General features: G+C 40.3%; 4 protein-coding genes across 12 annotated transcripts in view; 2 read left to right on the top strand and 2 right to left on the bottom strand.

The window, feature by feature from the left end:
* The first annotated feature begins 831 nt into the window (after positions 1-831).
* Positions 832-3,775, top strand: si:ch211-132e22.4 (ovarian cancer G-protein coupled receptor 1). Of its 2 annotated transcripts, none has more exons than XM_036956113.1 (2): positions 832-1,483; positions 2,014-3,775. In XM_036956113.1, the coding sequence occupies exon 2, from the start codon at positions 2,103-2,105 to the stop codon at positions 2,955-2,957; it is 855 nt and encodes a 284-aa protein (XP_036812008.1). In that variant the 5' UTR covers positions 832-1,483; positions 2,014-2,102; the 3' UTR covers positions 2,958-3,775. The 2 variants fall into 2 exon arrangements, with proteins under 2 accessions (XP_036812008.1, XP_036812007.1); XM_036956112.1 differs by having other exon boundaries at positions 2,009-3,775.
* On the bottom strand, positions 3,766-5,410 carry lhb (luteinizing hormone subunit beta). 2 transcript variants are annotated; one of them, XM_036955522.1, is made up of 4 exons: positions 5,334-5,410; positions 4,736-4,872; positions 4,413-4,608; positions 3,766-4,209 (listed from the first exon to the last, which is right to left on the bottom strand). In XM_036955522.1, exons 3-4 carry the CDS (start codon positions 4,593-4,595, stop codon positions 3,964-3,966), a joined length of 429 nt encoding a protein of 142 aa, XP_036811417.1. In that variant the 5' UTR covers positions 4,596-4,608; positions 4,736-4,872; positions 5,334-5,410; the 3' UTR covers positions 3,766-3,963. The 2 variants fall into 2 exon arrangements, with proteins under 2 accessions (XP_036811417.1, NP_001117677.1); NM_001124205.1 differs by lacking the exon at positions 5,334-5,410 and having other exon boundaries at positions 3,767-4,209; positions 4,736-4,755.
* Positions 5,411-5,466: 56 nt separating this feature from the next.
* On the top strand, positions 5,467-9,426 carry fa36a (FAM36A). The gene is given in 4 exon segments (NM_001165068.1): positions 5,467-5,576; positions 5,937-6,051; positions 8,331-8,394; positions 8,934-9,426. Coding segments are annotated over 4 exon segments (357 nt in total). The 5' UTR covers positions 5,467-5,546; the 3' UTR covers positions 9,082-9,426.
* A 2,756-nt stretch (positions 9,427-12,182) lies between these two features.
* The window catches only part of arfgef3 (ARFGEF family member 3), a 43,707-nt gene continuing 38,922 nt past the window's right edge, over positions 12,183-16,967 (bottom strand). For all 7 annotated transcript variants that reach the window (XM_021576338.2, XM_021576329.2, XM_021576333.2 and 4 more), the window contains one exon: positions 12,183-16,720. In XM_021576338.2, coding sequence (XP_021432013.2) covers positions 16,529-16,720 — 192 coding nt within the window. In that variant the 3' untranslated portion in view covers positions 12,183-16,528. The remainder of the gene's footprint in view (positions 16,721-16,967) is intronic.

Raw genomic sequence — 16,967 nt, 5'->3', positions numbered from 1 at the left:
TGCTGTGGGTAGCCATGCTGGTTAAGTGTGCCTTGAATTCTAAATTAATTTCAGACACTGTCACCAGCAAAGCACCCCCACACCTACATGCTTCATCGTGGGATCTACACACGCAGAGATCATCCGTTCACCTACTCAGCTTCTCACAAAGACATGCAGGGGTTGGAACCAAAAATCTCATATTTGGACTCATCAGACCAAAGGACAGATTTCCGCTCGTGTTTCTTGGCCCAAGCAGGACTCTTCTTATTATTGGTGTCATTCATTGGTGGTTTCTTTGCAGAAATTCGACCATGAAGGCCTGACACTGAAGCATTTATTTGGGCTGGTAACTAATGAACTTACCCTCTGCAGCACAGGTAACTCTGGGTCTTCCTTTCCTGTGGCGGTCCTCATGAGAGCCAGTTTCATCATAGCTTTAAAAGTTCTTGAAATTTTCCGGATTGACAGACCTTCACGTCTTAAAGAAATGGTGACTGTCGTTTTTCTTTGCTTATTTGAGCTGTTCTGGACAGCTTGGTATTTAACCAAATTGGGCTATCTTCTGTATAACACCCCTACCTTGTGACAAGACAACTGATTGGTTCAAACGTATTAAGAAGGATAGAAATTCCACAAATTAACTTTTAACAAGGCACACTTGAATTGAAATGCATTCCAGGTGACAACCTTATGAAGCTGGTTGAGAGAATGCCAAGAGTGTGCAAAGCTGTCATCAAGGCAAAGGGTGGCTACTTTGAAGAATCTCAAATATAAAATATTTATTTCTGTTGTTGGTTACTACATGATTCTATGTGTTCTTTCATAGTTTTGATGTCATCCATATTATTCTACAATGTAGAAAATAGTAAAAATGAAGAAAAACCCTTGAATGAGTAGGTGTGTCCAAACTTTTGACAGGTACTGTATGTGACCCCACAATTTCAACATTAGTGACAAGTATTTGCACAATATTTTGTTTGTTGCTTTTGTGTGTGGTGGAGGATTGTTATCACGTTTCATCATTGTCTCAACATATTGGTTTTAAGTCTGATGGACCTAGACATTGTGACTGACCTATAGAAGTATGGTGGAATATCACTAGTAAGTTTGTTTTATTCTCCAGTAGCTGCCTGTACCACAGCACATCAAGTCTGTGAATATCAAACTAACAGCTTCTTCACCCAAAATGGTGTATGCATATTATAAGATGTGTGCATGAAGTGTATTATGTTACACATCAGATGTAATATTCCTGTTGTCATTCTGAAATACATTGAAGTAGAAACTTAGTGTGGAATGGATTAGGTCCGGGATCTTTTAACCACTGTTAGTAATGTCATGATCTCCCTGGCCAATCAGAAATCGAAGACTGACAAATGCTATAGTAACACAAATTGTGCAATGACTTTTGACATCCTGGAGTGGTGGACTTCCCGTCTCACGGTATTTAAGGCTCAGGCGTACATGCTGTATGGTCACTGGGTGTGCACCGTGAGTATCTGTGAGTATCTGTGTTGCAAAAAAAATAGTCTAGTCATTTAAAAAAAAATGTTTTTACATGTTTCTAACTTTCTAACTGTAGATTCCACATGGTTGCTAAAGGTTTATTTGAACTTTTCTTGTGCTACACATGTTAAACACTGAAATACGCAGTGATGACTTAGTTATTCTTATTTTTTTCTATTATATGATATTCATAAGAAATGTAGTAATGACTCAATTGATTAGTTAATTGCATAAAAAAGAGACGTTTAAGGTATCCTAACATTTACACAATGTAAGAATGTTAATGTCTATAGACATTGCACTTTGACAGGTCTATTTGTGTTACATGTTCAGTTTTACAAAAAATACACAGAACGTAGAACTATTGAGCATACTTCCTGTTTCTTTAGAAGGGAAATGCTTTTAGATTTAGAGTAAAGATGCATAATGCAGCTCAAAACTAGACCTATTTTAAAGAATCATGACCGGGATCTTAGATGTTATAGAGTAAAACACCAGCTATTTCACTTTTTTTCTTAAGTGTAGGCACAGCAGGAAAATATTAAGGACCTTGAACTTGGAATCTGAAGAACCCTGCCATTCACTAGTTCCTGCAACAACAAGCAGCATCAAGGATGGAAGCAAGCCTCTGCAATATTTCGGACAACATCACATCAAATAGGAGCCTCATTGAAACCGTTGTACAGTGGACAACATTCTCCATTGGTTTTCCTCTGATCTGTCTGTCAATTTATGCCATGTATTTCCTGATCAGAGCTGATCACATCGCTCCAGTCTATGTAATCAACCTTCTTATTGCAGATCTCATTCAGATTTCAATGAGGCCATTCATACTGTCTGGTACCTGGCAATTTATAGTCATGTTGATTGAATTCTTTGGTATTAGTGCAAGCATTGGTTTCATGGTATGTGTTGCTCTCGAGAGATATCTTGTGATTGCATTTCCTCTCTGGTACCGTTTTCGCCGTAACATCAAATACTCGCTCATAATGTCCTCCATTATCTGGCTTTTTCCTTTCATCCAAATCTCCATGTTTTACCTCACACCGACTATTGAAATTTCACTTATTTTGTTTGCAGTTAACCTCCTCATACCCTTTCCACTGCTTGTATTCTTCCTAGTGGGCACGTTGAAAGCTCTGTCCGTCTCAATCTCTGTGCCAGCTGTCGAACAGAGACGGATTATTGGTTCCCTGGCCCTTGTGCTGGGCAATTACACAGTCCTGTTCCTACCCCTCATCATACAATATCTGATATCAGGGGTAACATGCCAACACAATGTGGAGATTGGGACAATCTTTGAGAGATTCAGCCCCCTTGTGGATCCTCTACTCTATGTGTTCATGAGAAAGGGAGCTAAGGACACTCTGGCCTTCCCCTGCTTCGACAAGCTCATGGGTGACGAGGAGCAGAGACAGGTCACAAACACTATGACCATGACTGATAGTGGAGTAGAAGGCTCCAGGTAGGACAGATCCAGGATAATGGACTGTATTTGTATGATTCACTATGTATCACTCCTATCAACTTTGTTAAAATTATCGGATCGAAACGTTGTCAAAAGCGGTGAATTGGGAGCTTTGACAGTGTGTGGCCTTGTTCTTTTCTTTGTTAAAATTATACCATGCGGGCCTCCCGAGTGGCGCAGTGGTCTTAGGCGTACTACAGACCCGGGTTTGATTCCAGGCTGTGCCATAACCGGCCGTGACCGGGAGTCGCAAGGGGCGGCACACAATTGTCCCAGCATTGTCCGGGTTAGGAGACGGTTTGGCCAGGGGGGACGGAACGCTGACGTCAGTTGCCAGTGGATGGTGTTTCCTCCGACACATTGGTGCAGCTGGCTTCCGGGTTAAACGGGCGGGTGTTAAGGAGTGTGGTTTGTGGAGTGCGGTTTCGGAGGATGCATGACTCGACCTTTGCTGCAACTCCCCAACGGGCTCGGGAGAGGCAATGAGACAAGATCGCAATTGGATATCACGAAATTGGGGAGGAAAAATGTGGTTAAAATGTTTAAAAAACCTACTTTACTTTTATTGTTGTTAAAATGTGAAGAGTACATGCCTTGCTTTTTAATATACAATGCATAACATACTGTATTGTACACAGCCCTATTCTTCATTGCACTATCTTTGTTGGGCTTGTATAGCATCTTTTCAGAAAAATATGGACTCCTTTCCTTCAATAAATTGATAATGTGGATATTTGAGATCACTCTTTCTCCTCTATTGTTCCCATTCTCTCCCGGAGTCCCTCTTAAAAGAGGACACCTGAAAGTGGTCAGAGTTGGAGCCAGTTTATTCAGATCCCAATATGAGTACAAGTACATTCACATACAACCTACAAGCCCATGTCTGTAGTACCTATGAAATTTGAGTTCAGTTTGAGTTCACCATACATTGGGCCTACATGTCATTACATGGGCGGGTGTATTATAACATGTCATTCATTACATAGGCAGGCATGTTGGCTGACACGTCACCACATGTCACCATCCGTTAGTACTCTTTGCGTAATGCAGAAGTCTGGCTGCAGGCTCTCGATGGTACAGTCAGAAGTGTCCATGTTACAGAGGCTGCAGTCACAGCTCAGAGCCACAGGGTAGGTGACATGAGGGTCCACCCAAGGGGGACAGTCAGGTAGGCGGATCGTTTCATAGCGGACGTCCCGGTAGGTGCACACATGCTGGTACACGGTGGAAAATGGGCTCTTGAAAACCGGCTCCTGGTAAATAAATACACGGGAGGAAAGGTAAATGTAGATCAATGTTTTCTTTTGTTTTCACGCATTAGGGGTGTTTCTAGTATTTGATACGCAATTATGAAGAACACATTGACAATTTAAGGAAGTTATGGCCTTCTAAATAAGATAACACTAACCACTGTATAGTACATTCAGATGATACTAAACCACTGTATACATTGTACCTTGGTGACGCAGTGGCCACTGCAGATAGGGGTTTGAATGACTAAGCACGTTGGGCAGCCTTCCTTCTCCACAGACACAGTCTGGTTGATGGGCTGACAGGGCTGCATGAGAGACCCCTCAACGGGTTCCAGGAGAATGCACAGAAGCAGGGAGATCAAGGTGCCTACATGAAGACCTAACATCCTGAAAGAGAGCCTAAGTGAAAACAAATGATTTTCTCTGGCATTAGAAATGGTACAGTGTAAATTGCTTATTATTTGCAAATTGTTGTAATAACTATATATAACAGTAAGAGAAGTCTGATCAATTTAGATAGGTTTACCTGAAGGACTCGAAGGGTTCAGCAGGCAGCAGAAAGTTGTGTCTTGATGGGCAGTGTGTTTGGGCATTTATACAGTGGAGGAGGCTAGTATTCAGGGTTGGATGCTCTGCTCATGATTTCTCCCCCTTCACAACAACCTTGAATAGAATCCCATGTTGGTAACAGAATGGATTACTTTGACACAATGACTTCCTCCTGACCTCTACTTTGCACATGTGGATGATGACATTGCATCAAAGTATTAATTCATTCGACACCCTAATCCCTCAAGAGTTGATGGCTTTATAGGGTCAGATTGACATAATTGTCATAGATTTAGATCCCTGCTGTACACAGGAAGGACATGTTTTGATGTTAATGCTGCACATGTTATCAAGGTCCAAGCAAGTACATTTTGTTGAGATAGAATTTCATTGACAGGATTAACCCTATTAATCACACACTTGTTCATTTGGACAACAGGTAGTCATTTGAGTTATTCTGTGAATAGCCCACTGTTGGATACTGCTCAAGGTTTTGGTAAATCATGCTGTATCAGTTTGAAAGAATTATGACATGTAAAAAAGTAAATATATCAAATACATTTTTGAAAGCATACCTTATTTTTCAATAAATAATATGCGTCAGCAATACTTGGAGAAAGACTTCCCGGAACACAAAAGCTTTTGACCACTGTTTCCTTTTATGAACTCGTGGGTTAATTTCTAACGAACCTGCTAGTGCGCATGCTCAGTGTACAGTGTGATTACGAAAGTAAATACAGGCGATGCTGAAGGTAAATTCCTCATAACAGGGTCAATCTAATGCCATAATGGCCGGTGAAGAGGAGAGTGACAAAAAGGTGAGTGTCCTAGACAATGTCATTCAGAAGACACTGTCTGTGACAATGCTAACTTGGCTAGCAGCAACTCATTTGTTGAAGGTCAAGAATATTATTGGTGGTGATGTCGCTACAGTAGTTGCCTAGTTTGCTTCAGTAGCTAGCTAACGGTAGTGTGCTATAGCTGAGTATGTGTTTCTTCATTAAATGTTTAACTAACGTTAGCTACCCCTCTTTCGTGTCTGCTAGCTAACAGTATGAATGTATGTGATGCTTGATACAAGATACAAGTAATCACGGTTTATATCTCAGTAATTCTCCGTTTATTCTCTGTGTAGTTTCATTTCCCATAATGTGTTTCATATACGGTATGCCATTTAGGGTTTCAAGGTGCTGGGTATTCTGGACGTTCAAAACACACCTTGTGCCAGAGAGGCTCTTCTACATGGATCTGGGGGATCCCTGGCTGCTGGCCTTTTGCACTTTTTGGCCACAAGTACGTTTGATTTCCCTGCAGATTCACTGGCATACATCAATGATTTGTTTGTTTGCGTGTAATCTCAGAACCCATAACCTAATCTCGTGCCAGATACATGTAACTCTGTCTTGAGCGATTTGTTTGGATGAAATCTAATCTAATGTTCATTAATATGAGCATAGTAAGAATATATTACTTCTGTCATAGGTTTCTCCATAGATTATATTGACAAGATAGCCGAGTGACTGTTCTAACAATGGAAGTTGCCTCGTGCATCCACATACAGTACCAGTCAAAAGTTTGGACACACCTACTCATTCAAGGCTTTTTAAAAATATATATATATTTTAATTTTTTTACTATTTTCTACATTTTAGAATAATAGTAAAGCCATCAACTTTGAAAGAACAAATATGGAATCATGTAGTAACCAGAAAAGTGTTAAACAATTTAAACATGTCTTCAAAGTAGCCACCCTTTGCCTTGATGACAGCTTTGCACACTCTTGGCATTCTCTCAACCAGCATCAGGAGGTAGTCACCTGGAATGCATTTCAATTAACAGGTGTGCCTTGTCAGAAGTTAGTTGGTGGAATTTCTTTCCTTTTTAATGTGTTTGAGCCAATCAGTTGTGTTGTGACAAAGTAGGGTTGGTATACAGAAGATAGCCCTATTTGGTAAAACACCAAGTCCATATTATGGCAAGAACAACTCAAATAATCAAAGAGAAATTACAGTCCATCATTACTTTAAGACATGAATGTCAGTCAAGAACTGCACTCTTCAAGTGCAGTCGCAAAAACCATCAAGCTCTATGATGAAACTGGCTCTCATGAGGACCACCACAGGAATGGAAGAACCAGAGTTACTTCTGCTGCACAGGATAAGTTCATTAGAGTTAACTGCACCTCAGATTGCAGTCCAAATAAATGCTTCACAGAGTTCAAGTGGCAGACGCATCTAAACATCAACTGTTCAGAGGAGACTGTGTGAATCAGGCCTTCGTGGTCAAATTGCTGCAAAGAAATCACTACTAAAGGACACCAATAAGAAGAAGACTTCCTTGTGCCAAAGAAACACAAGCAATGGACATTAGACTGGTGGAAATCTGTCCTTTGGTCTGATGAGTCCAAATATGAGATTTTTGGTTCCAATCCCCCATGTCTTTGTGAGACGCTGAGTAGGTGAACGGATGATCTCTGCGTTTGTAGATCCCACGATGAAGCATGTAGGTGTGATGGTGTGGGGGTGCTTTGCTGGTGATAGTGTCTGAAATGTATTTAGAATTCAAGGCACACTTAACCAGCATGGCTACCACAGCATTCTGCAGCAATACACCATCCCACATGGTTTGCGCTTAGTCCCACTATCATTTGTTTTTCAACAGGACAATGACCCAACACACCTCCAGGCTGTGTAAGGGCTATTTGACCAAGAAGGAGAGTGATAAAGTGCTGCATCAGATGACCTGGCCTCCACAATCACCCGACCTCAACCTAATTGAGATGGGATGAGTTGGACCGCAGATGAAGGAAAAGCAGCCAACCAAGTGCTCAGCATATGTGGAAACTCCTTCAAGACTGTTGGAAAAGCATTCCAGGTGAAGCTGGTTAAGTAAAATGCCAAGAGTGTGCAAAGCTGTCATCAAGCTATTTGAAGAATCTAAAATATAGTTTTTTTTGGTTATTACGTGATTCTATATGTGTTATTTCATAGTTTTGATGTCTTCACTATTATTCTACAATGTAGAAAATAGTAAAATAAAGAAAAAACCTTGAATGAGTAGGTGTGTCCACACTTTTGACTGTTATTATGAAACTTATTTTCAATCAAATAAGTCTCATGTAATTCAACACTCTCATAGACCTCCAATCAAATAAGTCTCATGTAATTCAACACTCTCATAGACCTCCAATCAAATAAGTCTCATGTAATTCAACACTCTCATAGACCTCCAATCAAATAAGTCTCATGTAATTCAACACTCTCATAGACCTCCAATCAAATAAGTCTCATGTAATTCAACACTCATAGACCTCCAATCAAATAAGTCTCATGTAATTCAACACTCTCATAGACCTCCAAACAAATAAGTCTCATGTAATTCAACACTCTCATAGACCTCCAATCAAATAAGTCTCATGTAATTCAACACTCTCATAGACCTCCAAACAAAAAAGGGCTTATCTCACAAGGACAGATTTTGGGCAGAATAAATCCTCTCCTTCAGCTCTTCCTCTATTGCTTCTCACAGTATTTCTCCATTTCTTACACATGCCTTTAATTTGTCATTCACAGGTCGAGTGAAGCGGTCCTTTGACATAGGTTTTGCAGGATTCATGCTTACCACACTGGGATCATGGTAGGTTTTGAAGTCAGTGTTGATTTATAAGCTTAGCCTACTTTTTGGCTAGTTGATGTCCATTAAAAGTGAGAGTCCTTATTTGCTACATCCATTTTTGGACTTACAAATTAATTAAATAGACCCACTGATTCTTGAAATATAAGATTGTTTTAGTCCAATGTTTGTAAACAATATATAGCCTCAACATGGTTAAAACTATACTTTTGCTGTATCCATTGCTCTGTCTGTGAATTTGAGAGTGGTTACTTTTCTCCAGGCCCATCCCTCAGCTTTTTACCAAAACACAGGCGGGGTGACCACTTTATTATTGTCTAATTTTAGAATATTTATTTAGCATATTCATGAGATGTTCTCATCTATTTGTGTAGTACTACAACCCCTATGCAGCCAATTTAGCCTATGCAGCCTATACCCCAAGGCAGCCAATACAGCCTACACCCCTATGAAGCATATACCCCTATACAGCCTAAACCCCTATGCAGGTATGTATTAACCAGCCCTTTACACTGATGGTCTATTTCTGCTGGCGCTCTCAGGTTCTACTGTAGAATTACCAATGCCAAGCTCCGTATGCAGCAAAGGTTGATCCAAGATGGCATCAAGAACAAGGTCATGTATGAAGGCACGAGTTTGGACACCGTCAGTAAACCAAAAGAGCAGGAGCCTTGCCCTTCATGTCCTTGAGATTATTACATGATCCCGTCGTCAAATCATTGATTCTTTCACACACCCTTGACTGCAGTTCACAATGGCCACAGCCTTTAAATGTTCTTCTATTTATGTCTTATTGGATCATGTCAGGCATGGTTTGTCTGACAGATTTGTTATTTCTATGTAAAATATTCTGTAACAAGAGTTGTTTTTGTGCACAATGGTGGATCTATTCATAATTATTTAAGAGATGATTGGTTGTGCGCTGAATAAATATTGACTTTCTGTACAGTGTTATGCCTTTTGGTAGGCCATCATTGTAAACTAGAATGTCTTAACTGATTTACCTAGTTAAATAAAAATGAGTATCTGTGGACTAAATAAGAGTACTGCAATAGTCTATTACTGGATCACCAGATGGTCACTAGATGGCACTCTGCATCATATCATACCACAGCACTGTAGTAAATCTTCCACACCTCACTATCTATCATCCAGCCCTACTCTCACACATTTGTACTGGAGTGAAAGAGAATGTGTGCGTTCTGGGTCTTTAGGTCTGACACAAAGCTACAGCGGAGAACTAGTCCTCTGTCTCCTGTCCTTCTTTCACTCCTGTTGCCTCTTAAGAGGCATGCATTTCCTGACTGCAAACTGTGTGCAAATCTTTGTCACACCGAGGCTAGGGACTAAGGCCACAGTGGAGAAGCGGACCTCTCCACAAACTCCCAACACACAGGTGCTGCATCTGTGATGACAGTATGGGTGTCTCGATAGCTCACTGGCCCCTCCAGCTAGGGTCCAACTCATAGCAAAAGTAAAACAATGTAAGTTCATATTATTTGCCTCTACCCTGCATTGGCCCTGTGCTGCCACAAAATGGGCCTCTCAGATGGCCTTGTTATTCTCAGTGTGCAGCATTGTCGAGGGCCTACATCCAGCTTACTAAGCAACTTGTGGATAGTTTGTCCCAACGGTCGGTAAATGTCAGTCTGCTGCAACCAGCCAGTGAACTGTTTACAGAAAAATAAATTAAGACAAAAACAATTAGATGTCAAGACTTTAATGTGTTTACAATGAATTGATACATATTTGGACTATCAAATATCACTTTTCTTCAGTTAATGAAAAATATTAAGAAATATCTAAAATAGACCACTCATTTACATTTGGTATTTCATCTTCCTTGATCATGATTATTATATATATTTTGTTATAGCTGTGCAGTCCAAGAAGGGAGTAATTACATTAGAAATAAGTATTAAATGATATGAATAATATAACTATAAATAAAAATAGCAAGATATGGTTCTTTCCTTTTTTAAACATGACCAGATGACAGAAGAAATAGCTTTATAGACATTTCTGCAACTGTCAAAAGCTCCTCAGACAGGTGTTAAACAGTATGAAACGCACAGTAACAGTACCATCTTGATCGGCTTATTCTGAATAATTCTGACCATTGACCTCCATGCATTGCTTAACACTATCATGAAAAACTGCACAATATGCTGTACGACACAGCCTAGGAGAAACCCTGGTCTCATGCTGTATGTGCTGTTGCCAACTCTTCGGTCATGCTATACATGTTTAGTATGACAATGAAGGAATACAGAGAGGAGTTAGCAAGAGCACAAACAGACTGTTCCATCAGGCTACAAAAGGTACATTTTACAAACACAAAGAGAAGCTGCTCTATGGTTTCAGCTCCTGGCAGCAAGAAATTAAGGAATGACGATCCAGAGATGTTATTTTGATATTGGCCAGGATTCAATCCAGACCGCAGAAGATTTGCGTTGACATTTGCTTAAAATGGTGCATTGCCAGAAAGGAGCTATCCGATTGAATCCTGCCCTTAGTCCGTGGACTGTTCCTTCACTGAGTCTGCATCTGTCCGGGTTTCATCTGTTCTCCCTTGACCAGCAGGTGGATTGGCGCTATTGATGCTGGCAGCTCGATCCGCACCTCTGGAGCTTCTGACAGAGGCAGATCGGTCTATCTTAGGGGGATCCACATCTCTTGAGTTTCTAACAGTGGCAGCTCGATTCAAACCTCTGGAGGTTCTAGTGCCTTCAGCTTGATCAACACCTCTGGAGCTTCGGACACTAGCAGATCGATCCACACCTCTGGAGCTTCGGATGCTAGCAGCCCGGGCTAACTTAGTGAGGGTCTCCTCATAGGGTGTTGGCAGGTATACCATGAGGAAGACTCCGTCAGACATGTCTGTCTCAGAGCTGCAGCTGGGGATATGGTCTCTGTGCAAGGCCAGTGAGGACAGGAAGTCAGTGCTGCTCTCTGGGTCCTGGAGGTCCTGCAGATCTTGGAGCTCCTCCAGGTCCAGGGTGATGACGTTGGTCAGAGCCAATTTGCTGGTAGAGCATCTCCTGTAGACCAGGAAGCCAACAAGGCTGATGAAAAGGAGAGAGGTTGTTGCTATGACAACATAAAGGATGAACTCTTTGCTCATGATGTCCTCACTGGGGGTCAACTCATTCCAGTGGTCACCCTGGTGATAGAGTAAAAGGTGTGAATAACACTAGTTACTTCTATTTCACATACTTTTAAGCATTGCATCCATTTTGTTTAATGTGCATCCTGTTGATCAACTCACCTGAGCATGTTTGTCGAGAGAGGGGAGCGGCGACGGCCCAGACCCAGGGACCCAGTCAAGGCTATCTCTGCCCGCTGGCCCAAACTTCATCCAACCGCTATCCAGTAACATCCGCATGATGCTGGGCTGAAAGCCTGGGCTTGGAGCGCAGAGTGGAGCGACAATCAGAGCGATTATCACTCTCGTGTCAGGGTGTACAATACTTACAAATGAGGGCATGACAAGCATGGGTCCAGCTAAGAGATCACTGAGGACGTAACAGTGTCCAATCACAGGCAGGCTTCTCCAATCTCTTTGGATTTACTCACAGCAGCACCACATTTGGCCTACATTGCAAATAATGGTTACGTGGGTGGTTGGTCAACTGATGTGGCGAGTTATTCTGGCTTGTCCCTGTCGGAGAACCAGGTAAAACCCTTTCACCCACAAACACTGTTTTGAGAAAAGTTCCTGACCCCCTCTTAGATGAAGAGAGAGTTACATAATTGAGACCAATATAAATTGTATAAAATAAATCATCAGATCCGGTAATCGATTTGTTTGTTTATTCTACAACACAACATAAAAGCGCTTTGAAATATACTGAGTATGAATACAAACATGAATACATACAATCTGAAGACAAATTACATCAGCAAGGGAGTCAAGCCAGAGAAAGAACACAAACATTATAATAGTTATTTTTTATCAAAGGCAGAAAAAAAGCTTTTAAAAATCACTGACAATATTGGCCCTCTTAGGGCTCTATTAAATCTGTGTCGTTGAAGAATTACTGTAATTCCTGATTGAGCCGACATATGCAGCGTTTACCATGAATGCAGTCTCCACGAACGCTGAAACGTTGCCTTTAAATTTCATGCTGTAACACAGAACTTTCACGATAGGAATTGAATAGAGCCCTAAGCAAGACATTCTTTCTGCCAGGCTTGTGCCATTCAGTTCATCCATAATACCGACCATATAGTCATTCAGAGGAAAATGTACAGAACTTACAAACTGGCAGAATTTTGACGGTATATGTACACTTAGTTGCCGAACAGTCAAATATTCATAAAACATATGCATATTAATAACAATATATTAACCAAATGTTTGTAATAATCAGTTAATTGAATTTTGTTTGGCTAAACACTTAAGATGGCAGAATTAATCTGTTAACAAAACAGTCGTCTTAGTGCATGAAAACGTTACAGAAACCGTCAGGCATGCTCCACACATTCCTTTCTACATTTTAGAACACTTTCACACTCATATTGCCTTAAATTAAGCATTACACAATACACCTCTAGCTACAGGGCCCAGCTGTAAAAGAGACCTTGGTCTCAGTCTGTGTTCTTTGTTGAAATAAAGGTAGAATAATACCATTGATGTCAAGTTATTTTAATTCAATTATGTGCTTTTGGTTATAAAACAAAACACATTGAACTGTGTTGAAAACAATTACCATCTCATGGGACCATACTTATGGGTTCCAAAATATTACATTTTTCTCAAATATTGTTTAAATTGCTCCGAAAGGAATTGCCTTGAATCTTTTTTGAATCATGATCATACAGTATTCATGCACCATTAAGTAATGTGCTCCCACACTGCAGAACATATGGAATTGGACTATTGATGGTTTCAAATAAAATGCATCAACAGTTTGGGGCAGAGGAGTAAAAATGTGTTATAGGAAGCAATGATATTGCCACAGTCTAGGACGGTTAGATACACAAACACTCCAATCCACGTCCATCATCCCATAAACTGATCATTTTGAACAAACTGTGTCAAACAATTGGGTCACAATCTACCCACAAATTATCAACTCAGACAATAAGGAATAGTCGACGGTTTCTCTCTCAAAGCCGCTTATATGCCTACGCACTCTCTCAGGGTCCTGCTCCCTTTTCATCCTCAATCAGCAGATAGGAAGCTATGGCAGATGATACGTTTCTTGGAAAGGATCAACAGTTAAAAGATAGTGCCTCTATATAACACATTCACAAGCTGCATGCTCAGCATAATTTCCAGAGAGATGATGCTGTAAAAGTATACAACGAATGGAACTTAATAATCATCAGCAGCTTACATCAAGGGCTCCATTCAATCTTTATTGCTGAAGTTCAGCTTTACAGCATGATGAGCCTGGTCTCAGACTATAGGTAACATAAACAAATGTACATTTCGGGAAAACTCAAAATAGTTGGTATGTTTCGTTTGGTTACATAAAACAGAAGGTTACCGAAGGCAAAAACAAAAGGAGGTTTGGTTGTAATATAACGCAAACGTATAGTAACCCAAAGGTTGCGTGTTCAAATCTCATCATGGACAACTTTTGCATTTAGCAACTATTATTTTTTCAGCCACTTAGCATGTTAGCTAACCCTTTCCCTAACCCTACCTACCTTAACATTAGCCAGCTAGCTAAATTTAACCGCAACAAATTGCAAATTTGTAACATTGTATGAATTGCAATTCATAACACATCATACGAATTGTAATTTGTAATATATATGGAATGGATGATGGGCATCCACAAATTAATACATACCATACAAATGTGTATTTACTATGATACCCCTGAGTTCAGGTTGGCGTGACTTGACATTTTAACAGCAATATTCCTGTGGAGACTGTATTCAAGGTAAACGCTGTATGTGTCAGCTCAATCGGAAATGACCTTTACATTTCTAAAATCGCCCCAATCTGTAATGCTTCAGCCATCCAGATTGAATAGAGCCCCTAGACACATACAGTGGGCAGGTCTTTGGTCATTGTAGTCATTTTCACCTCCCAAAGTTGATCATTTCATTAAGACAGTAAACAAAAAAGTACATTCTATAATAAACAGTATGTATGCAAAAGACTGTCCCAGGTTGTCAGAAGAAAATACACTATAAAGCACTGTAATAAGTAAACTTGACACTGAAAATTCTACCCCCAGTACTGCAATGGAGACCAGATGAGAATACGCTCAACAAATTATGCAATGAAAGCAATTACTAAACTTTTCAATAGTAGAATATTACATTAACTCTCATGACAGAATTCTAACATAATAGCATGTTACTTTCTAGATATCTACATTTAAATGTACTTCTTTTCCAGTTCTTATATATGAAATCATCTTGATTCATTGTAAAAGTGTGTTACTATAATGAGCTTGAGAGTGCTTCCATATAAAAATGTACTATATTCACAAATGCATTTGGCCAACTTCAATTTTTTTCTGATCTGTTTTTTTTTCAATTCTTGCCTATTTTAGAGTACAGTAGAGCTGAAAACCTAATAAGATATATTTATTTGTAATACCTTTTAAGCGCAGACATTTACTACCAGAGATTCAACTAATCTTTGGAGGCCAGCATGAAAATGTCAACTGTATCAAAACATTAGGGAACAAATGTACATTCAAGGGAACATGTTCTGAGAGCAGGTGCATCTTATATCTACTAATAAATAATCCACTAAAGTGACTAAAATCCTAGACAAAACTGTGTGGGTGGGTACATAAAAGGCTGTTCTTTGACTGCTCAAATTTACACAAACAGCAATGGCGAACATATATTATAGTGATACATGTACTGAGTGTTCAATCATCTGTCCCTTTTCATTAATACCCAAGCAGATGTCAGCTATTAGAGCAGGGTCAGGGAGGTCAGAGAGGGACAACACGATAGCAATTCCGACATTTCCTATAGAGGGGCTAGCAAGGAGTCCGGGTATGGTCAGGGAAAGGCGTAGTGATTGGAGAATCATCATGTTTGGGTCTGACATTATCTAAGGATGACCGTTTCTAGACAGGCCAGGTCTGAGCATGGCTCCAACCCAAACTGTTGTTGAGGTTTGAGGGTATATGAACGAAACATAATCCTGCCTTACAGTATTTGTTGGGTTGTTTATCAACAGCGCTCTCAATAAGGATCAGCATGTGGGGATTTGCTCTCTGATTTCATTGGACATTGATGAGTAACACTCATTGACCTATATGGTGAGATCTCAGGCGTGCTTAGATAATAGCAAGGCTGTATTTCTATCATGTTAAAGAATGGATGGATTTGGGCAGTGGTGTAGTGTAGGGTAAATGCGAGTAAAACAGTTTACCTACCTGTTGCAGATTTTTTTTCCCGGAAGTATAGGGAGCCTTACTCTTTTCACTGCGACAGCCAATTAGTTTATCCACCTATTTTTTCTACCACTGGATTAGGGTCATGTGGTCTGTTTACCTAGAGGGGACTGGGTCACTTTCACCAAGGCCTTGTGACTGGCTGGTGTCATCAAGGCATCTCATCTCCTCTCTTAAACAACATTTGTTAATGTTAATTAATACTAAAGAGAATATCATCCATTTCTCTGAGAGGGGCCTGGGCTTGGTAAATCATTTTGCCTGATTTATAGATTGGAATCTTGTCAGAGTGCAGTACACCAATTTACTACTGAAATGTGTAAAGCTAACTGGAACTAATATCTTCATATAGCACAAGATCTGATTTATATACAGTTATTCCAATGTCAAATCACAAATATAAATAAAAAATATATATATTCTTAATGTAATAGCATATTTGCAGTTGTAAAGAATGATATAAATAATATGTAGTAAACATAAATTGGGGTCTACAATAAATAGCTATGTCAGCTAATTTAAAGACACGACGATTCTATTTTTGGTAAAAAGCTCACTTCCATTTCATTCAGGAGTGACAGCGTTAAAGCAAAACCTAGCAAAGAAACTGCATGACTTCCTGTAAATTACAATCAAACTGAATGACTTCCTGTAAATTACAATCAAACTGAATGCGGCTAAAAGTGGCAATGCAGATTCTCATTGGCTGAGCCTTTGAGACTCCCCTTTACAAACACTGTAAGGAACGCAGCTGCTCCTCACATAGTGATGTCATACATTCTTCCTACGCGACTCAGCCACTCTCGCACTGCCTGGCGCACACGGAGGTCAGTCACGTGACAGGTCAGCTGACTAATGCAGGGGAACACGGCAGGCTGCAGGGCCACGAAGGTAGGGTCTGGAAGGAGCTGGATCTGAGTCAGGATGGTCAGAACCATGTTAGTCCATGCCTAGAGAGAGAGTGAGAGAGGTAGAGAGAGAACGAGGGAACAAGAGAACGAGAAAGAGGATTGAGTGTTTATCCAATCATGAAAAGAGAACTGGACCTGTATCTGGTCATGTTTCCCCTGCATGCGGTCCCACCTGTATCTGGTCATGTTTCCCCTGCAGTCCCACCTGTATCTGGTCATGTTTCCCCTGCATGCAGTCCCACCTGTATCTGGTCATGTTTCCCCTGCATGCAGTCCCACCTGTATC

The sequence above is a fragment of the Oncorhynchus mykiss genome, chromosome 20, assembly GCF_013265735.2.
Source record: "Oncorhynchus mykiss isolate Arlee chromosome 20, USDA_OmykA_1.1, whole genome shotgun sequence".
In the NCBI taxonomy this organism is placed as follows: Eukaryota; Metazoa; Chordata; class Actinopteri; order Salmoniformes; family Salmonidae; genus Oncorhynchus; species Oncorhynchus mykiss.
This window is presented reverse-complemented; position numbering and strand designations above follow the sequence as displayed.

Bases quoted from the DNA above. Each gene is read 5' to 3' on its own strand.
- si:ch211-132e22.4 (XM_036956113.1), top strand. From the start codon at position 2,103: ATGGAAGCAAGCCTCTGCAATATTTCGGACAACATCACATCAAATAGG.
- lhb (XM_036955522.1), bottom strand. From the start codon at position 4,595: ATGTTAGGTCTTCATGTAGGCACCTTGATCTCCCTGCTTCTGTGCATT. The intron at 4,210-4,412 runs GTACAATGTATA...TTTATTTACCAG, and splicing joins GTGGCCACTGCGTCACCAAG to GAGCCGGTTTTCAAGAGCCC.